Consider the following 23,995-nt stretch of genomic DNA (forward strand, 5'->3'; position numbering starts at 1 on the left):
TACCCATTGATCCGACGTGATCCTGGTCCATTCCTCGTAGAAGACAGACAATCTGCCCCCTACCCTGAGTACCGAGGAATGGTCCGGCCGGACATCATTGTGTGGACTTAACACCGGAAGTGGATTGGGAGGAACCAGGCCTGCCAAAACGTCTGCCCCGAAAGGACTGAGTCTGCTGCTGGCTCCCCCCCCCCCCCCCCCCCCCCCGACCAAAAGGAGGAGGAAGAGGAAGGAGTACCTGGGCGAGAGGCATGGGCTCTGCGATTTCTCCAGAACCGAGACCTAGAAGAAAAGGTGGACCTGGGGCGTGCCTTGTCCTCCGGAAGCCGATACCCTTTATTCTCACCCAGGAGCTGAAAAATGTCATCCAACTCCTTCCCGAACAACAGCTTACCCTTAAATGGTAATGAGCCCAGCCTGGACTTAGATGCACCGTCCGCAGACCAGTTCCGCAACCACAGCAGCCGCCTTGCCGAAACGGCCGAAACCATGGAGTGCGCAGAGGTTCACAGAAGGTCATACAGGGCATCCGCACTATAAGCCACTACCGCCTCCAGGCGGCCAGCCTGTCGGGCTTCCTCTTCCGACAGGCCTTCATTGGCAAGGAGCTGTTGAACCCAGCGCAGCCCGGCCCTTAGCACGAAATTACTACAAATTGCCGCCCGGCCCCCGAGGGCAGAGACCTCGAAGATCTTATTTATTTTATTTATTTATTTTAACACTTTTTTATACCGGCATTCGTAGGACACATCATGTCGGTTTACAGTCAACTGAGAAAGGAAATTACAAAGAACAAGGGAGGGGCTAACTGGGTAATACAAAATACCAAGGAAGAGAGAGTTAACAGCAGAATTACAACTTTTGCATTCAAGTTAGGGTTAAGTATGCAAAGGAACTTATATACAAATTAAACGAGGCATGTACACTTGAGAAATTGACATGTGTGGGCTTATTTACAGTAAGGGGAGGCAAGTGCACATATGTATAGTTAAAAGCTAGAGGGGGGGGGAGAAAGTAGGGAGGGAGCAGGGGGAGAGGGGCGGGTGGGGTAAAGTGAAAAAGGGGTACAGTAAGGCACGGGTACTTTGAGGGAGGGGAGATTTTGAGGGAGATTCAATTGAATCTTCTTCAATTGAATCTCCAACTTCAGATCCTGGAGATCCTTCAGCGCCGTGGTGCCTGTGACCGGAATGGTAGTCCGCTTCGTGACTGCGGAAACAGCTGCGTCCACCTTGGGGACCCGCAGAACTTCCAATGCGTCCTCTGGCAATGGGTAAAGTTTATCCATAGCCTTTGTGACTTTCAACTCCAAGTCCAGGGTGTCCCATTCCCGAAACAGCAAAACCGTAGCCGAAAAATGGAAGGGAAAAGTCGTAGGACTGCTCAGGCCTAACAACATCGGATCCATGGAACCAAGCCGAGACTCTTCTGGAGGAGTGGCGATCCCTAACTCCTCCAGGATTGCGGGAATGAGGGGACCCAGTTCGTCCCTATGGAAGAGACGGATTACTCTGGGATCATCGCCCTCTGAGGCCTGACTCTGCCTCTTTGTTCCTGGCAACAGGGTCCCGTCTCCCTCTACCCCCCTTGGGGGTGGGGCAGACCCTTCAAATCCTCATGGTCCGATGCGTCCTCCAAGGAATCCGAATCCTCCTGTGGGGGGAGGGCCCTCAGGGACCTCTTCGCACGCAGGGGTCCTGTCAAGGTCCCCTGTCGGAAGCGTACCTTATCCGCAGGGTGTGGCCCCTCGGGTCCTCCTGCCGCCGCTGAGGGTCGTTTGCGGGCCTTACGGGCCTTAAAGGCCCTATGCATGGCCGAGGAGAAGGAGGAGCAGGAGAAATCTGAATTGGTCCCTATGTCATCCCCTGCTCCTTCCTCCGAGGGTCCCGCGGGGGAGGCCGGCCGCGCAACGGGCTGTTATGGAGAGAGAGAGGGTGACGAGTTTCTGCCCCCCCCCCCCCCCCCCCCCCCCCCCCCCCCAACGGCGGCGATACGATCGGGGCCTCCGGCGGAACCAGCGCCAAAATGGCGGCTTTTGCCGCGCCTGCCTGTAGTTGCTTGGGAAGAGGCGCGGGGAGAGCTCAGAACGCGACGGTCATGGACCTTCGCCTGACTACCAACCCCCGCACGGCTCCCAATGTTCCTTCGTCGCCAGGGATGCAGGCTGAGCACAGCGCATCCCTGGACAGACATGTGTGCGCCGACCCGCAGGCCGCATAGGCCGTGCCGCGTGGCATCGCGAGTTGGACTGCGCTGCCGAACTACTAACTTTAAAAAGAAAAAAATTAACCCTCGGGGGGGAACCGGGGAGAGAAAAATGTCGTCGGACCGCAGCCGCAAAGCCTAGAAACAATCGCTTATCTTTTTTTTTTTTTAAACGACGCTGTCCCCCAGCGAGTGCTGAAGCGGTCTGGTTGGGGTGAGTGAGCCGGGCTCCCCGATATCACCCCGGCTGGGCCGGTTCTCACCTGAAGGGTCCTCGACCCTAAGCCACAGCGGCCCAACAACCAGGGGGGATGGTCCCCTCAGGACCTGGCAACCCCCTGGGAGGCTCAGACCCAATCCAACTTGACAGCCTGTTCTATATAATTTTTTTTTTTTTTAGCTTAACTAGAAGGAGAAAGGAAAAAAACAACGCCTAGCTAGCCAAATTCCTTCTCCTTACACTAACAACCAATTTAGATCAGTAGAGACTGTGGGTTAAGCACCTGGCCATCTGCTGGAGACAGAGTTATACTGACAGGCTGTGGGTGGCACCCTGGTATATATGCAGAGCCTGACAAGTTTGGCTCTGTCTCCATCTGCTGGTGCGGAGGCAAAACCCAGGAGTCTGGACTAATCCGGTACGTACAGGGAATTGGGTATTTATTTATTTATTTATTTAAAAACTTTTATATACCGGTATTAGTATGCATACATCATACCGGTTTACAATGTAACTTTAAAGGTAGAAATTACAATGAACAGGGAGGGCGAACAAGGAGGAGTATACAAAGAGCAGGAGGTGGAGGAATTAAAGCAATAAATAAAAACTGCAACGGACTATTTACAGGGTATTACTTGATGACGTTGCATTGCACTTTTTTCAGCACTTCAAAGTGGATTACATTCAGGTACTGTAGGTATTTCCCTATCCCCAGAGGGCTTACAGTCTAAGTTTGTACCTGAGGCAATGGAGGATATAGTGACTTACTCAAGATCACAAGGAGCAACAGTGGGACTTGAACCCTGGTCTCCTGGGTTGTAGCCCGCTGCTCTAACCACTAGACTACTCCAAATAAACATTATATGAATTTTGATGGTCTGTTCATCAGCTATTTTGAAATATATATTCTTTTTACTATTATGATTGTTTATATTTAATTTTTTTGTTTTATGAGGCATGGTGATGTTTTGTTTTTCTCTTGTTACACTGCATATAGAGTGTGGCTTGCTGCAGTTTCTTCAATTTTTGTCTGCATGTTATGATTTTTTTATTCCATATTTGGTGAGGGTCTGTCTGCATTCTGTATGTGTGGCTGAAATGAGATATTCTGCCACTGTGTAGTTTCTATGTAGGGTTCAATAGCTGCCTGGTTTGTTCTGTTTTCCTAATAGGAGGTGTATTTGTTTTTTTAGGACCTTTTTTCATTGTTATTGTTTGAGTGCTGTTTTGATATGAGAGGTTTACTATATTGTCAGGCCGATACAGTAAAACCTACGGGAGAACCGGCGCTCCGAGGCGCGCGCCCACTCTCCCGACGCGCGCACAGACCACTCTCCTGTGCGTGCGATATAGTATGCAAATGAGGGCCCACGGTAAAAAGAGGCGTTAGGGACACTAGCGCGTCCCTAGCGCCTCTTTTTTGACAGGAGTGGCGGCTGTCAGCGAGTTTGACAGAGGATGCTCAATTTTGCCAGTGTCGGTTCTCAAACCCGCTGACAGCCACGGGTTCGGAAAACGGATGCGGGCATAATTGAGCATCCATCTTCTGACCCGCAGGCTGATTTTAAATTTTTTATTTATTTTTGTGGGGCCTCTGACTTAATGTTGCTATGATATTAAGTCAGAGGGAGTACAGAAAAGCAGTTTTTTCTGCTTTTCTGTACACTTCCCTGGCGCCGGCAGGCGTTAATTTTTGAAAGTAAAATGTGCGGCAAAGCCGCACATTTTGCTTTCTGGATCGCGCAGGAATAACAAATACGGCCATCAACATGCATTTGCATGTTGCGGGCGCTTTTCATTTCGGGGGAAGGGGGGGTGTTGGATGCGGATTTTTGACGCACTATTACCCCTTACTGGAGCGCACTGTATTGTATCAGCCCGTGTAACTGTAATTTAGTATACACATTGCTTTCTGAGGTCGAAGTCCATACCTAACATGCATTACAGTGTAGGCCTAACACCAAATGGGCTCCCAAGTGGCAGGATCTGAAATATCTATGAATTTATGCAAATGAGGAGGAGGTGGTAAAAAAAACCCCCTGGTCCTCAAATGTCCATTTCTGGTCTGTAGAAACGTTGGCAACCCTACATATAACTCATATTATATTAAGCGCACATTTTTGCATTTGTGTTCCCTTTTTTTTTTTAACTTTCGATGTATTTTACATATTAGCTTCTGCAGCTGGAGGTCCCTAAGAAAAGAAAAACTCTAAAATGTTAGCTTACATTTTATTACATCGGCTCCTGCATAGAGAAACGCTGAAGGTTTTCGGCAAACTCCGTTATTTTTCTCACGTCCTCGTAACAGAAAGCGCGCCTACAAAGAGTTTAGTATTAAAACCCGTCTTTACCCCAGGCATCATGGAGGCTGGGCCATCGGAGAAGCGGCGGCGGAAGCCCCTGAGCGACATTATGTATCGTGATACTGTCGCGATACGGGCTCTGAGCAGCCTGCCGGAAACTCCCTGGCTGACTGTATTCGGAGACCTCCGTTACGCCTCTGGGCCACCGCTGAGGGGTGCTAGAGCGTCGCTCTCACGTCTAGCTGTAGAGCTGGCACTCCAATGCTCTTCCGCCTCCAGCCCAGCTGCCGCGGTGTTGGGGAAGCGGGGGATGCGTAGTTCCGGATCCTGTCCTTCTCCGGCGCTGTCTGCGGCCCGATGGCGGAGCCAGGGAAGTGCCAGGTGCACAAGAGCAGGACCCTCCTTGTGAGGCATCTCCCCGCCGAGCTCACCTACGAGGAGAAAGAGGACCTGCTCAAGTACTTCGGGGCCGCCTCCGTTCGGGTCTTTTCCGATAAGGGGAGGCTGGTAAGTGGCGGGAGAGGGGGCGCAGGCATCCGATCCAGGCTCCTTCCTGTGACTGAAAGACGGTCCTGTTACTACTACTCTATGTTATGGCGCGTTTTACCCACTCAATAACATTGTGTCTCCTTCCACAACCCGGAAATAATCATGGAGTTCATGTGTCCAAAATGCACTAATAAGCTGTAGATATGTTTCTAATCTATTGAGTTTTATAATGTTTTGGGAGCCTGTGTATTTAAAAACGGACGACATAGAGCAAAAGCGATATTTTGCTAAGGGCTTCATTTATTTAGCATTTTCCCCACAGACCTAGAACGGGAGAAAAGCCTTGGTAAATCAAGCCCTTGTCTTTTTTCTTGACCTGGGGAGTTGTTTCTTTTTATACGCTGAGCTCTGTGCTGTACTGGACTTTTATTGTATATCTCTAGTGTGAATAAACGGTGACTTGACTGTGGGTGTGCGAACACTTGTGTACTGGATTTGCCTATGGCTGGTACACACACATCGGGGTATACAGAATGGAACTTTTCCTAGCCTGTAGACAGATGGACTCAGGACCAGTGGGTTATGCTCCCTTGCCAGCAGATGGATACTGAGTAAGATGACCTCACTGTGGGGCAGATTTTAAATACTTGCGCGAGCGCGTACTTTTGTTCACGCAGCAGGCGCGAACAAAACATATAGAAACATAGAAATGACGGCAGAAGAAGACCAAACGGCCCATCCAGTCTGCCCAGCAAGCTACGCAGTTTATCCATTTTTTTTTTAATCTTCCCCCTCCCCCCCTTTTTTCTCCCCCTCCCCCGTCACTATTGGCTTCCAGCACCCTCCGGCCCCAATTCCCTTCCATCCCACCACCAATGCAGAGAGCAGCGCCGTATCCGCATCCCAATGAACATCCAGCTCAATCAGGGGTAGCAACTGCTGCAACAAACGGCCACACCCCTGCCCCATACTCTTACCCACCTCTGTTTTGTTTGTTTGTTTTTTGTTTTTTTGTTTTTTTTGGAGATGGCAGCCCTCCAACCTTCCGCTCCGTGAAGGTGGAACACAAACCACTGGCCACTGGCATCCCGCTCCGTGAATGCCTCTGTGGCTACTGCCGCTCCGTGCAGTATTTTGCTGCCTGAAGGTGGAACACCAACTACTGGCCACTGGCATCCCGCTCCGTGAATGCCTCTGTGGCTACTGCCGCTCCGTGCAGTGTTTTACCACCTCCTCTATATTTACGCCCACTAGACTTGATGGATCCACAGTGTTTATCCCACGCCCCTTTGAAGTCTTTCACAGTTTTAGACTTCACCACTTCCTCCGGAAGGGCATTCCAGGCATCCACCACCCTTTCCGTGAAGAAATACTTCCTGACATTGGTTCTTAGTCTTCCTCCCTGGAGCCTCAGCTCGTGACCTCTGGTTCTGCTGATTTTTTTCCGTCTGAAAAGGTTTGTCGTTGTCTTTGGATCATTAAAGTTTTTCAAGTATCTGAAAGTCTGAATCATATCACCCCTGCTCCTCCTTTCCTCCAGGGTGTACATATTTAGATTCTTCAATCTCTCCTCGTATGTCATCCGATGAAGATCCTCCACCTTCCTGGTCGCCCTTCTCTGTACCGCTTCCATCTTGTCTTTGTCTCTTTGTAGATACGGTCTCCAGAACTGAACACAGTACTCCAGGTGAGGCCTCACCAAGGACCTGTACAAGGGAATAATCACGTCCCTTTTCTTACTCGATATTCCTCTCTCTATGCAGCCCAGCATTCTTCTGGCTTTTGCTATCGCCTTGTCACATTGTTTCGCAGACTTCATATCATTAGACACTATCATCCCAAGGTCCCTCTCCTGCTCCGTGCACATCAGCCTTCCCCCCCCCCCCCCCCCCCCCCCCCATCGAATACAGTTCATTTGGATTTCCACTCCTCATATGCATGACTTTGCACTTCTTGGCATTGGATTTTATAAGATACGCGCGTATCTTATAAAATCCGGGGTCGGCGCGCGCAAGGGGGTGCACATTTGTGCAACCTGCGCGCGCGCTGCCTGTTCCCTCCGAGGCTGCTCTGATTTTGCGCACGTCGGCCGGCTGCCCCGCTCCGTGGTCCGGTCCCGGGGGCTGTTCCGGAGGCCGCGGCCACGCCCCCGGAACGCCCCCGGGCCGAAACCACGCCCACTTCGCTGCCCCGAAACACCGTGCCCCGCCCCCTAAACGCTGCATCATCCTGCCACGCCCCTGCCGCGCCCCGCCACGCGCCCGACAGGAAGCCCCGGGACTTGCGCGCGTCCCGGGGCTCTGCGCGTGCCGGCGGCCTATGCAAAATAGGTGCGCCGGCGCGCGCAGGGGTTTTAAAATCCGCCCCAGTATATATACTCCTGCAATGACCCTAGTCTGCCAGTAATCTGTCTCCAGCAGATGGTAAATGTGCATTTCTCTATGGGGATTACTGTGAGTTTTGAGGAGAATTTTAAATTGAGAAACAAAAGCCCCGCTCTCCTGCTGTGATACCTAAAAGCCCCTCCCCCGGTTGAGAATTCCTGAGGTGATTTCCATGGTCCCTCAGAGGTGTGCCTTGGTCTGGTAGCCAGTTCCCGGCATAGACTTAGCTGGTACGGCAGCAGGTGGCTGAAAAGCAGTAGGTACAATAATTTCGTGCAATCCCTCTGTCTAATATATAACCAAAAACTAATATACCAGAGGTAAGTAGGCAAAAATCCAAAGCCTAATGATTAAATAAATTTATTAAATGTATTATCGTTATACACCATGCTGACTTCATGTGAAACATATACACATCCTAAAATCTAATAACTTAACATCAATAATATCTCAATCATACCGCATACATCCATTCATTCCATAAAATCCTAAGACATACGCAATGTAAACATTATGACATGAATTAATACATGCTGAGAAATGCCCCTATTAACATCAATCTACCCACTCCATATACATTTAACATATATTTTCCAAAAATTCCCCTGTTAACATTAGTCTACCCCCCATTTAACATATGTTTTCCAAAAATACCCCTGTTAACATTAAACTACCCACTCCATACACGTTTAACATCTATTGAAATTCTCTGCTCCGACGAGTTCACTCGTTTCGCCTGTGAATACAGGCTTCCTCAGGGAACCTCTATATATTATCAATCAGGGTCACTTTCCTTATAAAACTTCTGCTTTTAATATTTCCTGATCTCTCAGTTCTTCTCCCAATCATGGATTCACCACCATGCTTTGTAATCTCCTTCCATATATATGTTTCTCATTCAGCCGTGCTATAGTATATTAATAGAAATAACACACCCATCAATAAAGATTAATTATACGTGATGAATTCTACATCTCACCCAACAACCAAATATAATATAGTATCCAGGTTTACTCTTACCATTATTGTATACTGGCTTATCTCAACAATATTCCTTATATAGACCACCGATAACCATTTGGCCATGTATAAACAAATCTTCACAATGAAGTACACATCTCCGTATTAACGCTCTGCGCTCAACTACGGTGGTGATCGTGACCACCTAGAACATATTCAAACAAATTAAACAAGTTAACCTAAATATACTTAAACGGGTCCACAATCTAAACCCATGTTACCAACCACTATTATATGACAGATATATACGACTCATTTACCAGTATATATCTTGTATCAGCATCTCAAAACTTCCACTCTCATTCCAAATGTTACCGTGTGTGGTCCGCCGCTTCTCCCGTTACCTTGCTATCAAAACGCCGCCATCGAACTGAAACGCTAACCAGTGTTTAAATATCCCACTTCCTGTAACGTGACGCTCAACGGCGTCACGTATTGACGTATTCAACATGATTATTCAGGGGATCTAACAAACCATACCTAATCTGTTGCATGAAATGATTGTCCTCACAATACAACTTTAAGAACCATAAAACGCCTCCCATTCAATCATCTCATTGAGACCATTGGGATAAACAGTCTTCCATTGATATATGAATTTCTGCTCAATTTTCCTTAAAATATTCAAGACATCTCCCTGCTGTCGTATACAGCATTGCTGAATAACAAAAAATCGTAGTTGGTCAACATCATGATCCTTCTCCTCCCAATGAGATACTAAAGGGGCCCCCGTTTTTTTGGTTCTTAATCTACTTTTGTGCTCTATTATCCGTTGTCTTATGGTTCTTGTAGTAAAACCTATGTAAACCAACTCACAAGGACACATAATAGCGTAAATCACCATTTTAGAATCGCAGGTAAAATGACCCTTAATAACAAAATTGTATCTCCAATGGGGAATTTTTAATGTTTTAATTTCCATCACATTTTGGCATGTGGAACATTTGCCGCATTTGAATTGACCCCAATTATCCTGAGCCGGTTTATTCTGTGATTTGGATAATAAAGATCTAATACTGGCCCCTCGGCGCATTGCAAATATCGGAGGTTCTTCAAAACCTGGTAGAGACTGCACTATATGCCAATATTTGAGAATACATCGTTTAATAACGTGAGATTTTGTTGAAAACGGTAAAGTACAAATAGATCTAGTGACTTGGTTACGGGAGCTAGGTAAAAGCAAATTAGTTCTATTGGCATATAATGCCCGCTTGTATGCCCGTTTAATGCACCCAGATGGGTATCCTCTGTCCCTAAATTTCAGAATTAAACTTTCTGCATGGTATTTATACTCATTGACAGTGGAACAAATACGACGATATCTCAAAAATTGACTTATGGGAATGCTTTCCCTAAGTCCGTTGGCGCCTTCTGTTGCTTGCCTCTATGTGGCGGCGTATGAGGAGAAGTATTTATAAACATCTGTTCATTTAATAAATTTATTTAATCATTAGGCTTTGGATATTTGCCTACTTACCTCTGGTATATTAGTTTTTGGTTATATATTAGACAGAGGGATTGCACGAAATTATTGTACCTGTTGAGGTTTCCCTGAAGTGCAGGGTTATATAGTACCAGGTCATTGTAGAAATTATCTTATAAAAAACATATATTGTAAAAACATATTCTTTATTTATATATTGTGGCGTGATATTTTTGACAATATGGAAAATATGCATAGTTATACTAGTGAGGTCGCATCGGACATCCTAGCTGGTTTCAGATTATTTGATACACCTATATTGCAAACAACAGGAGACGGAGATTGGAATAATTTATCCAAAACCAAAAGAAAGTTGATTAGAATGGAGTTGCATGCAGCAACCCTGGCAGAGTACTGCCACTGTAGTCGCATACCGCGAGGTCTGAGGGTTAATAAAGAGCCTCATTTATTTGCTACTGATGAAGTGTTCGTACAACGATGGAACGCTATTCTTAACAAATGTAGTTATGATTTGATGGTATTGATAGTATCCACCACAAAAACACAGTTAGAGGAGATTAATAAGGAGATTGAGGGTGAGATACTCAAGTTAAAGAATAGTTTGTCAGTAGACACATTTGATTCCAAATTAAATGAACACCAAAAACAATTAGATGAATACAAGGCGGAGATTAAGCAAATGAAAGTGAGTAAATTTGAGCGCGATGAAAAAGATTACACTACAGGCTATGTTTATCCGTGGATGCAGACAAAAAGAATTAATAGGTACAAGCAAAAAGGTGACTTTTCATCTTCATCTGAAGATTCTTCAGAAGAAGAGAGAAGAGGTAGTGATAGAAATAATGATAGAGATGGTGGCAGGCAGGTGAGATTTCAAGAATCTAATACACATCAGGAAGGTAATCGTCCCATAAAAGATGGAGGTACTACTCGTGGCCGAAGTAATAGGGGTGATCAGAGTTATAAAACTAGGAAAACTTATGGTTCCAGGGAACCGTATAATTTTCGTAGGTAACAACAGTTTATTGTCTGCAGGCATATTGACTCAGGGTCAAAAAGATAATGTAGTAAATTTATCTAGTAAGGTATTTGATGATGCTACATTAGATTTACTTAGCAAAGGCATGTCATTTGTTCCAGTCAAAAAATATGATGGATTTCTTACTCAGGTTGATTTAAAAAAGTTTTTTCGTAGATTGAGGTTGAGGGACTTTTTTGGTCCTGACCAAGCGGGTTATGTTAAAGACAAGTTGTTTAAACCATCCTCTTGGATGCCTGATGAACCTCCTAACCCGCTACTTATTGCATTTGAAACGGTAATTGGTAGAGAAGTGGCTCTTATCGAAGATCAGAAGGAATGGACTAGTTACAATATTACTAAACAACAGATGAATATTATTCATAATCTAAGTCAAGATCCTAGTATTACCATCAAGGGAGCAGATAAGGGGGGTGCCCTGGTCATAATGAATACCACAGATTATGATAGGGAAGCATGGCAACAACTTCATAATCAGCAGTTTTATGAGCAGATCAATTCAGACCCAGGTCAGGACATAAAAATTCGCATCAATGATGTAGTCACGGAAGCTCAAGGATTAAAATCCATTACTAACCGTGTTGCGAAATTTTTACATGTAGATACTTTTGTCACGCCTTATATTTACTTTGTACCGAAGATACATAAATCAATGGATAAACCCCCAGGACGTCCAATCGTCTCAGGTAGGGGTTCACTGTTTGAGAATGTTGCAAAGTATATAGACAGCATGTTACAGCCGTTAGTGAAAGACATTAGATCCTATGTGAGAGATTCCACTGATTTCATTAACATGATAGAGCAAATGAGTAACATAGGCAGGAACAGTTTGTTAGTTACAGCAGACGTAACTTCTTTATATACCAATATACCGCAACAGGACGCGTTAACGATTATAAGTAATGCTTTGGACAAATTAGAGGTACGACCGTCAAAAAAATGTATGATCATACAATTGGCGGAAATAATCATTACTGAGTTTTATTTTGATTTTCAGGAACATTTATTTAAACAGATAAAAGGAATCCCTATGGGTTCTCCGTTGGCGCCTTCTGTTGCTTGCCTCTATGTGGCGGCGTATGAGGAGAAGTATTTATATACATCTGTTCATTTTGATTATGTAATATTTTACAAACGGTATATAGACGATTTATTTTTTGTCTGGACCAGTGATATGCAACACTTGCAGGCATTTACACATTATCTTAATGAATGCGATTCTAATTTGCACTTTACAGTTCAATCAAATAATATACAGATACCATTTTTGGATATTTTAGTGAAAATATGTGATGGCAAAATCACAACATCGGTATATATCAAACCCACTGACAAGAACACAACACTACATTTCGACAGTTTCCATCCGAAGAGACTTAGGGAAAGCATTCCCATAAGTCAATTTTTGAGATATCGTCGTATTTGTTCCACTGTCAATGAGTATAAATACCATGCAGAAAGTTTAATTCTGAAATTTAGGGACAGAGGATACCCATCTGGGTGCATTAAACGGGCATACAAGCGGGCATTATATGCCAATAGAACTAATTTGCTTTTACCTAGCTCCCGTAACCAAGTCACTAGATCTATTTGTACTTTACCGTTTTCAACAAAATCTCACGTTATTAAACGATGTATTCTCAAATATTGGCATATAGTGCAGTCTCTACCAGGTTTTGAAGAACCTCCGATATTTGCAATGCGCCGAGGGGCCAGTATTAGATCTTTATTATCCAAATCACAGAATAAACCGGCTCAGGATAATTGGGGTCAATTCAAATGCGGCAAATGTTCCACATGCCAAAATGTGATGGAAATTAAAACATTAAAAATTCCCCATTGGAGATACAATTTTGTTATTAAGGGTCATTTTACCTGCGATTCTAAAATGGTGATTTACGCTATTATGTGTCCTTGTGAGTTGGTTTACATAGGTTTTACTACAAGAACCATAAGACAACGGATAATAGAGCACAAAAGTAGATTAAGAACCAAAAAAACGGGGGCCCCTTTAGTATCTCATTGGGAGGAGAAGGATCATGATGTTGACCAACTACGATTTTTTGTTATTCAGCAATGCTGTATACGACAGCAGGGAGATGTCTTGAATATTTTAAGGAAAATTGAGCAGAAATTCATATATCAATGGAAGACTGTTTATCCAATGGTCTCAATGAGATGATTGAATGGGAGGCGTTTTATGGTTCTTAAAGTTGTATTGTGAGGACAATCATTTCATGCAACAGATTAGGTATGGTTTGTTAGATCCCCTGAATAATCATGTTGAATACGTCAATACGTGACGCCGTTGAGCGTCACGTTACAGGAAGTGGGATATTTAAACACTGGTTAGCGTTTCAGTTCGATGGCGGCGTTTTGATAGCAAGGTAACGGGAGAAGCGGCGGACCACACACGGTAACATTTGGAATGAGAGTGGAAGTTTTGAGATGCTGATACAAGATATATACTGGTAAATGAGTCGTATATATCTGTCATATAATAGTGGTTGGTAACATGGGTTTAGATTGTGGACCCGTTTAAGTATATTTAGGTTAACTTGTTTAATTTGTTTGAATATGTTCTAGGTGGTCACGATCACCACCGTAGTTGAGCGCAGAGCGTTAATACGGAGATGTGTACTTCATTGTGAAGATTTGTTTGTACATGGCCAAATGGTTATCGGTGGTCTATATAAGGAATATTGTTGAGATAAGCCAGTATACAATAATGGTAAGAGTAAACCTGGATACTATATTATATTTGGTTGTTGGGTGAGATGTAGAATTCATCACGTATAATTAATCTTTATTGATGGGTGTGTTATTTCTATTAATATACTATAGCACGGCTGAATGAGAAACATATATATGGAAGGAGATTTACAAAGCATGGTGGTGAATCCATGATTGGGAGAAGAACTGAGAGATCAGGAAATATTAAAAGCAGAAGTTTTATAAGGAAAGTGACCCTGATTGATAATATATAGAGGTTCCCTGAGGAAGCCTGTATTCACAGGCGAAACGAGTGAACTCGTCGGAGCAGAGAATTTCAATAGATGTTAAACGTGTATGGAGTGGGTAGTTTAATGTTAACAGGGGTATTTTTGGAAAACATATGTTAAATGGGGGGTAGACTAATGTTAACAGGGGAATTTTTGGAAAATATATGTTAAATGTATATGGAGTGGGTAGATTGATGTTAATAGGGGCATTTCTCAGCATGTATTAATTCATGTCATAATGTTTACATTGCGTATGTCTTAGGATTTTATGGAATGAATGGATGTATGCGGTATGATTGAGATATTATTGATGTTAAGTTATTAGATTTTAGGATGTGTATATGTTTCACATGAAGTCAGCATGGTGTATAACGATAATACATTTAATAAATTTATTTAATCATTAGGCTTTGGATTTTTGCCTACTTACCTCTGGTATATTAGTTTTTGAAAAGCAGTAGGTGCAGGAGGAGTGTGGCGGTAATGGCAGATGCTCTCTTTCCCCCACAGCTGGAGACCATCTCTGTATTCAGCCAGTAAGCACTGAGCTCTGGTAAGTTTAAAAAAAAGAAAAAAAAAGTTTTACCAACAGAGACAGGGTTTTTAGGCCTTCCTTCGGTCTCTGTGCTCGGCGTGCTGGCCCACAGTTGTTCCTGCTCCTGTTGGGGTTAGGGGAACTGGGCATCCTGGCAGGTTGAGCGGCCCCAATGGGCTAGGCCCCCACAATAAGCTTTTCTTCTTCGCACTGCATGGTAGGCCACGGAGGCGTTTTCGCACACTCTTGTGTGTGATTTACTGCCCTCTACAGGACATCTGTGTGCGCAGTGCGTCAACTCTGTGCACACATTGTGTGTGCAGTGTTAGGTGCAACTTTCGCATGCATAAATTTTTGAACATGGTGATACGTTCCAGCAGGGTGCACTGGTAGTGCTTGCACCTTGCCAGGCTTATTGCTGAGACTCCTATAATTTGTGTGCGCAACTTTTTTTTTAAGTGTGAGCCGTTTGAACACTTAGTTATCGCCACTCATGGCGGCGATAAACAAGAGGCCTTAAGCGCTTTTCTCTTTGTATTGCCTGTCACATAAGGGCTACTCAGCCTGCCCTGTGTTCCAACATGTGTCGGTGCTGTTCGGATGATCAGGGAGAGTTGTCATCCTCGGATTTTGCCAAGCCTGGATCCTCTCATTCTGGTGATGGTCTGGTTACGGTTTTGGCTGGAGGTGCGTCAGATCTTGGTACTCCCTTGACTGGCTTCTCCGCAGATGGCAATTCAGTTGGGCCCACTTCAGTACTTTCTATACTTAGTCTGGATCCGGCTGCTTTTACTTGGGTGGAGTTTTTCATGGTTTGCAAGCCTTTGTTTAGGTGCAGTTCACCACTTTGCCCACTCTGGTCAGGTCGGACCCTCAGCCGGTGGCCCCTCCCTCTTCTATTCCTATGGTTAAGTGCTATGTATGCTTCGATTTGCCACGGGTGTCTCCAGTGGGGATCCGGATGGAATGGATGATGAGGCAGATCCTGATTCCTTGGAAGATGGTGAAATTCCTCCTGGTTTGGAACCATATTAAATTATGTTACGGTTCTTTCATAAAGATGAATGGCCTTGATTTCCCAGTCACTGAAGATGCTGGGAGTGCCTGGGGGCAGATTTCTATGTCTGAGCTGAAGAAGAATCCCCATTTTGTCTCCTTGCGTAAAGCCTTTTGCTTTTTTCCTGTTATGGATGCCATTCAAGAATTGATTGATCTTGAATGGGATGTTCTGGAGGCAGATTTCAAAGGGGGGTCAGACATTGGAAGGCCTATACCCTTTGGATCCAGCTGTGAGGGAGCATCTGCATTTTCCCAAGGTGGATGCATCTATTTGTGCCGTATCTAAGCGGATGACTATTGTCGTGGAGGGAGGAACGGCCTTGAAGGATGCACATAAGTGGATTGAATCTATCCTTAAGCAGGCCTTTGATGCAATGATGGCAGTGATATTGCAGATTGCTTCCTGTTGCGCCCTTGTGCTGCGTTCTTGTCTGCTTAGGAGGTGGATAATTCCGGGTAAATTCCAGAGCAGTTATGGAACCTGCTGCAGCCTTTTTGGCTGACGTAGGTTGTGATTTGGTCCATACATTGGCCAGAGGAGTGGCTTCGGTAGTGGCGGCCAGGCATCAGCTGACACAGCCTCAAGGCTAATCTTACAAAAATGCCCTTTAAAGGCTCACTCTTGTGTGGGAGCGAGTTGGAAAAGCTGGCCAGTAAGTGGGGCGAATCTCCTGTTCCCGATTACCGAAGGATAAGAAGCAATTGCAGCGCCCCTTTTCTATGAGGGGTCAAGAACATAAGATATGCCAAACTGGGTCAGACCAAGGGTCCATCAAGCCCAGTATCCTGTTTCCAACAGTGGCCACTCCAAGTCACAAGTACCTGTAAAGTACTCAAACATTAGATAGATCACACACTACTATTGCTTATGAATTACTGTCATAGCAGTTTATGGATTTATCCTCTAGGAACTTATCCAAACCTTTTTTAAAACCTAGTTTCACTAACTGCTGTACCCAAATCCTCTTTGATTTGTTTTAAATGAGCTACTTGCTAACTTCATAGAATGCCCACTGGTCCTTCTATTATCTAAGGGAGTAAATAACCAATTTACATTAACTTGTTAAAGTCCTTTCATAACTTTGTAGACTTCTATCATATCCCCCTCAAAGTCGTCTCTTATCCAAACTGAACAGCCCTAACTTCTTTAGCCTTTCCTCATAGGGCAGCCGTTCCATGCCCCTTAACATTTTGGTCGCCCTTCTCTGCACTTTCTGCAGTGCAGTTATATGCTTTTTGAGATGCGGTGACCAGAATTGCACACAGTATTCAAGGTGCGGTCTCACCATGGAGCAATACAGAGGTATTATGACATCCTCCATTTTATTTTCCATTCCCTTCTTAATTCCTAACATTCTGTTTGCTTTTTTGATTGCCGCAGCACACTGAGCCAATGATTTCAATATATTATCCAATATGACGCCTGGATCTCTTTCCTGGGTGGTAACTCCTAAGATAGAACCTAACATTGTGTAACTACAGCAAGGGTTATTTTTCCCTGTATATATCACTTTGCACTTGGCCACATTAAATTTCTTCTGCCATTTGGAAGTCCAATCTTCCAGTCTCGCAAGGTCCTCCTGCAATTCATCAAAATTTGCTTGAGATTTAACTGCTCTGCATAAGTTTGTCATCAATTGTTTTTTATAAATGTTCATTGTATTAGACTAAGGAATCATATTTCCTGCTTATTCTGTTTCATTGTAAACCGGTATGATTTGCATTTGATGAAATTTAATGTGGACAAGTGCAAGGTGTTGCATATAGGGAAAAATAACCCTTGCTGTAGTTACACGATGTTAGGTTCCATATTAGGAGCTACCACCCAGGAAAAAGATCTAGGCATCATGGTGGATAATACTTTAAAATCATCGGCTCAGTGTGCTGCAGCAGTCAAAAAAGCAAATAGAATGTTAGGAATTACTAGGAAGGGAATGGTTAATAGAACGGAAACTGGCATAATGCCTCTGTATCGTTCCATGGTGAGACCGCACCGTGAATACTGTGTACAATTCTGGTCGCCGCATCTCAAAAAAGATATAGTTGCGATGGAGAAGGTACAGAGAAGGGCAACCAAAATGATAAAGGGGATGGAACAGCTCCCCTATGAGGAAAGGCTGAAGAGGTTAGGGCTATTCAGCTTGGAGAAGAGACTGTTGAGGGGGGATATGATAGAGGTCTTTAAGATCATGAGAGGTCTTGAACGAGTAGATGTGACTTGGTTATTTACACTTTCGAATAATAGGACTAGGGGACATTCCATGAAGTTAGCAAGTAACACATTTCAGAGTAATTGGAGAAAATTATTTTTCACTCAACGCACAATAAAGCTCTGGAATTTGTTGCCAGAGGTTGTGGTTAATGCAGTTAGTGTAGCTGGGTTCAAAAAAGGTTTGGATAAGTTCTTGGAGGAGAAGTCCATTAATGGCTATTAATCAATTATACTTAGGGAATAGCCACTGCTATTAATTGCATCAGTAGCATGGGATCTTCTTAGTGTTTGGGTAATTGCCAGGTTCTTGTGGCCTGGTTTTGGCCTCTGTTGGAAACAGGATGCTGGGCTTGATGGACCCTTGGTCTCACCCAGCATGGCAATTTCTTATGTTCTTATGCAAGAATGTCGGTATATAAAAGTTAAAAATAAATAAATCTGCAAATTTGATCACCTCACTCATCGTACCCCTTTCCAGATCATTTATAAATATAGTAAAAAGCACCGGTCCAAATATAGATCCCTGAGCCACTCCACTGTTTACTTTTTTCCACTGTGAAAACTGACCATTTAATCCTACTTTCTCTTTCCTGTCTTTTAACCAATTTGCAATCCACAAAAGGACATCACTTCCTAGCCCATTACTTTTTAGTTTTCTTAGAAGCCTCTCATGCAGGACTTCCGAAAAATCAAATACACCACATTTACCGTTTCACCTTTGTCCACATGTTTATTCACCCCTTCAAAAAAAAGTAGATTTGTGAGGCAAGATTTCCCTTGGGGAAATCCATGCTGGCTCTGTCCTATCAAACCATGTCTATTTAAAAGTTTTGTGAGTTTATTCTTTATAAGAGTTTCCATGTTTTTTTTCTGGCACTGAAGTCAGACTCAACCAGTCTATAGTTTTCTGGAACACACCTGAATCCCTTTTTAAATATAGGGGTTACGTTGGCCATTTTCCAATCTTCAGGTACATCGGATAATTTTAATGACAATCTGTTTTAACTTTGGTTATCAAGCCTTCTATGAGGTGTTCTGGGAAATATTCTGTTTGTTCAGCTGTCATTGTTTGTTATATGAAGGAACAAGGTTGTTTGGAACTGCTGAATTCACTTAATGAAAGGCTGGGTGACAGTATCTATTTCGATAAAGAACTGGTCCCTAATTTCAAGAAAACTAAAGCACCAGGTATATCCATAAAACAGTTAAAACTTGCATTTGTAATGAAAACTGCTACCATTATGCTGCTTTTTTGTCTCTTATCCAACTGAGGATTTCTAATACCCTCTGTAGTTTTATCATGTCATACTTTTATATCACTGGTATTCTGATTTAGATATTCCATCTTAAAACATTTTTGCTTTATGAAGGAATCAATAAGGATTTTTCTACCTTTATGTTGAAACTCATCAATGACTAGGTCTTTAAGCAATGTTACTGATGGATAAAAAAGTTGGTGATGGGGATGGGAAAATGGCTATCGTCCAAAATTTTTAGGAGACAGGGAAACACTTTTTTTTCTTAATCACTGTTATCAGATAAAATTGGTAGCCCCGATTTTCACATCGGGTAAGTTCTGTTGGGGTTTATTGGTTTTAATTGATAATCGGCAACCCTAGACATAATGTAATTCTGATCATCTGTACTTTCATAAACTAGTCTAGTTTTATATGTAAGACTAAAAAAAAAAAATAGATGTATCCAGGGCTTACCAGCAGGTTTGTAAAAATATTTAGAAAACTTAAATGACAGCCTCATTGAGCATGTTCAGCGTGCATTATACTGCATGTGGTCCCCTTCAATCTCTCCTTTTCTGTGGAACCTGTCATTTCATGGTCTGGTGAGAGCCTCACTTTTTCTAACCTTTTGGCCTACTTGGCTTCTTTTTGGAAAACTTCATTTTTGTAATTTTTTTTTTTTTAACTTCGCTGCCTTGCACAGTTGATACGGGATCCCCTGGTTTTCCCATTAGCATTCTGGGTAGGTTTTCAATGTTTGTTTCTTTTTGTGGTCTATACACCTGGGGTGGCAGTGTGTTCAGTGCCCACCAGCCATTGATGGCCACTGCCATGGATTTTGATATTACGTCCCTTTTATTTCCTGCCGACATGTCCACTTCAGGATTTAAGAGATACCCCAGTGCACAAGGACCATGTCTATAATGGACCCCCATGATAGATGGGTGCTCTGCCTTGGAGCATTGCACAACATCCAGGATAGCGGCAAGTGCACTAGGATGATCCCCGAAGGGACGTAAGATCAGGCTCTAAAAGATGGAACACTTCTTTGGGCCGTAGAAGATCAATCCATCAGCATTGTGGAATCTCGTAGCTGCACCAATAGACATCAAGCCATTGACATCAATGGAGCTGTCAGTTCCATCAAAATTGTTGACTGAAAGGGATGCTGGAGACCAGCCATCGTCGGGCTCCTCCAGGTCGAGGATGTCTGTTTCCTCATCATTGACCTCAACACTGGGGAAAAGACCATGTTGAGCATCGAGGGATGCTGAAGAATCATCGACATTGGTCCCTATTGATGCATGGTAACAGATACGGATATGCACCAGCTTCTGCTATGGTGACCCCACGGTGAGGAGAGCCAGTCCTTCATCAAGGCTGGGGGTGCATCATGGACTCCATTGGTCCCGATGACAACCACTGATTCTGCTCTTGATTCCAAAGAGAGGATCTGGTCACACCTCCTCTGTCCCAGCCTGTGCTGGCATCGGCAATGTTCGAAGAGGAACTGGAGAGGTGTGTGCTGGCTGTCGAGAAGGCGATGCATGGCACTGGTGTCACGACATCGATGGCGCCAGTACTGTCATTTCTCAAGCCACTGCTGGAATCCTTGCATATACTTATCAGTGTGTTATTAACCAAACCAGCATTGGTTCCAGGAACAGCATTGATGCGCTGTGGGGCACCACTGCTTTCTCCTGCCAATCTGGTTGTCATTGCTGGTTCCTCTGAGGAGGAAACTCCCATCAGGCCAGCAGAGGCACTGGAGCCTGCAGCTCCATGTCTAGTTCCATCGGTGTGAGCACCGCTGGATGAAGGCAGAGCGCCCAGGGCCCCATCCCCAGTTAATGACAGTGGGCATGAGGGCACCTAGGACCCCTGGTGGGCTAATTCATCCATGGTCTCTGACAATGCTTCTAATGGTCTCCTTTCAGATCCATCTCCTACAGAGGAGTGGAGGTAGTCCCCGCCAGAGGATCTCGCCTTCTCAGGCTTCTTCCAGTTGATGGTGGAAACTATCCCCTTTCAGTTAATGACTGAAGAGGATCCCAGACACAAAATGCTCAATATCCTGCAGTTCGTGGAGCCTCCCAAGGAGATTGTGGCAGTCCCACTGTACCAGATCCTTGTGGAGTTACTGCTGAAGATGTGGGAGCATCCCTTCACAGTTCCTCCCGTGAAAGGAAGGTGGATGCGTCTATCTCATCCAGAGGGCTCTCGGATTTGACAAGTGTCAGCTGCCCCACCAATCGGTAGTCTAATCCCCTCTCTAGAAGGCCAAGCATTCTAGGACTCATTTCTTGGAGCCTATGCTGAAGGATCTCAGGGCAGTGGATGCTCTAGGGAGAAAGGTGTTCTAGGGGGCTATGCTCATTGTCCACAAAGCTGCTTACCCAGGTCTATATGAGCCAGTATATGTGGGACATCTGGAAACAGGTGCAGGGTGTTACCGAAAATCTGCCTCAGCATCAACAAGACACACTCATGTTCTTGGTTCATAAGGGCCTGGAGTGCGGAAAGCATGAGGTCCGCTCTACCTATGATGTTTTGAAATGGCATTGAGGGTCTCTGCAGTGGGAATCGACGCCCAAAAACTTCCATGGCTGTGGGCCTTGGATCTCGGACCAGAGGTGCCGGAGCAACTTGCTGATGTGCCATGCACTGGAGAGAATCTCTTCGGAGATAAGGCTGGACGCAGTAGCCCAAATCTGGTACCACCATGTGACCCTGTAGCAGCTCTCCACCAGCACTCCGGACCTGCCATCCTCATTCAGGAGCTCAGTGAGTCAAGGCCAAGGAAGCCCCCTTCTTCACCCGAAGAGGTACTATCATCCGCCCTCTTTTTCCCATTAAGAACACCAGGGCTCTCTGGGCCATCCCCAACAGTAGAGCCTCAAAGCCCCAGCCAGTGCTTCAGTCAACTCCAGGGATTGAGTTTTGAACGAATCATAGAGAACATAGCCCATTCACCTGTACCTGGGGTAATGGATTTGCCAGTTGGGGGAAAGCTGCGCTTCTTTGCTAAACAGTGGCCCAGTGTAACCTCAGACCAGTGGATTCTGTCCATCGTCCGCCAAGGGTACCAATTTGAACTTATTGGATACCGTGCAAAATTTCCCCCCAAACCTGTTTTGGGGCCCGGTAGTACATCAGGAAGTACTAGAACTGAAGGTCTCCTCCCACTCAACAGCCAGAGCGGTCAAAGCCATTCCATCAGGGCAAAGAGGATGGGGATTTTACTCCTGGTATTTCCTGATACCAAAGACTCTGTCCCATCTTAGACCTAAGGGCCTTGAGCAAATTCATAAACAAAGAAAAGTTCAAGATGGGGATGGGGATCAAGGCTTCTTATAAAAAGGGAACTGACTATGGTCCCTAGATCTAAAAGATGAGTACACACACATCGAGATTTTCCCAAGTCACCGGAAGTATTTCTGATTCATGGTGAGAAAACAGCACTTCCATTATTGCGTGCTGCCATTTGGGCTCACATCACCCCATGTGTCTTTACGAAATGCCTGGCCATGGTAGTGGTGCACCTTCTCAGACTGGTAGTTCACGTTTTCCCGCATTTGGATGATTGGTTGGTCAAGAGCACTTCTCGGACGGGGGCTGAAGAATCCATGTGCTCGACCATCCAGGTTTTGGAGACGTAGGGTTCGTCAACTACTCCAAATCCCATCTCAGCCCATCACCTCAGTTGGACTTTCTTGGAGCCCTCCTAGACACGGCTCAGGCCAAGGCCTTCTTGCCTTGACAAAGGGCCATCAGTCTGATGACCATCATGGCAGGGATTCAACAGATGTATATATAATAAATGATACTCCTTAGAAATTTGACGATTTCAAAATAATATACTCAACACAAAGTCAATATTGAAATACCTTTAAATTGATTCTGAAAACTAAAACGGAATCCCAATATTTGCATATACCTAATGTGGGTTTTAAACGACCTTCATAACGCCCTGCAGTGTTTTGGACATTACTGCTCCATTATTAAACTGCTAAAGGGCCATTTTTAATCATTGGTCGTTTTCAATCCTGCATTCAAAAATATTTTTACTTCTTTTTCTATTTGCTTTTTTCTTTTTTGAATATGTTAAAAATCAATATTGTATAAAGATCATAGTGTGTATTAAATTCAGAGTGCTTGCCTTTCACCAATATCACAACTCTATTCGGTTTAGATTCAGGTACTCCCTTGAGTAGATAGCAGAGCTCGGTCCAACGTGATCACGTTTCGCATCCCAGCTGTCTCAGGGACCTCTCTGGTATCTCGTTTGTATTCTGTTACTCGGGTATCAAGGGATTATCCTCAATTTTATTTCATGTTTCTTCTAAAAAAAAATCCCAAAAAAACAACAAAAACATTCGTTACCACATTCATGGGATTTCAGCTTTCTTATACTTACTTTTCAGGAATGGACTTACTCATCCGCGAGCGTTTTCATTATGTCCTCGCGGCATTGGAGATACCTCCTACTGAACTGTCTATTTTGTTTGCATTTATAAGCATGCCCAAGATTTGATGTGGGGGCGGGCTACTCATGATTGTGCACAAATGATTTGAACTGGACTAATTCTCTTGACTCATGCCTAAAGTTTACTATTAATTACCACAGTCAACAAATAGCATATTTAGACATCCTCATTATTAAACAGGACACCAGAATATATACCAGTATTCTACTCAAGGGAAGTACCTGAATCTAAACCGAATAGAGTTGTAATATTGGTGAAAGGCAAGCACCCTGAATTTAATACACACTATGATCTTTATACAATATTGACTTTTAACATATTCAACAAAGAAAAAAAGCAAATAGAAAAAGAAGTAAAA

At 44.2% G+C, this 23,995-nt stretch overlaps 1 protein-coding gene across 6 annotated transcripts in view; it reads left to right on the forward strand.

Moving 5' to 3' along the window:
- Nucleotides 1-4,836: 4,836 nt before the first annotated feature.
- RNPC3 (RNA binding region (RNP1, RRM) containing 3) overlaps nucleotides 4,837-23,995 on the forward strand; it is a 143,135-nt gene continuing 123,976 nt past the window's right edge. For all 6 annotated transcript variants that reach the window (XR_003858896.1, XM_029617733.1, XM_029617731.1 and 3 more), the window contains exon 1: nucleotides 4,837-5,235. Coding sequence is in view for 5 of the 6 variants with exons in the window: in XM_029617733.1 (XP_029473593.1) it covers nucleotides 5,086-5,235 (150 nt within the window). In the remaining variant the exon portion in view is untranslated. The remainder of the gene's footprint in view (nucleotides 5,236-23,995) is intronic.

This window comes from Rhinatrema bivittatum, chromosome 10 (genome assembly GCF_901001135.1).
Source record: "Rhinatrema bivittatum chromosome 10, aRhiBiv1.1, whole genome shotgun sequence".
Classification (NCBI taxonomy): domain Eukaryota; kingdom Metazoa; phylum Chordata; class Amphibia; order Gymnophiona; family Rhinatrematidae; genus Rhinatrema; species Rhinatrema bivittatum.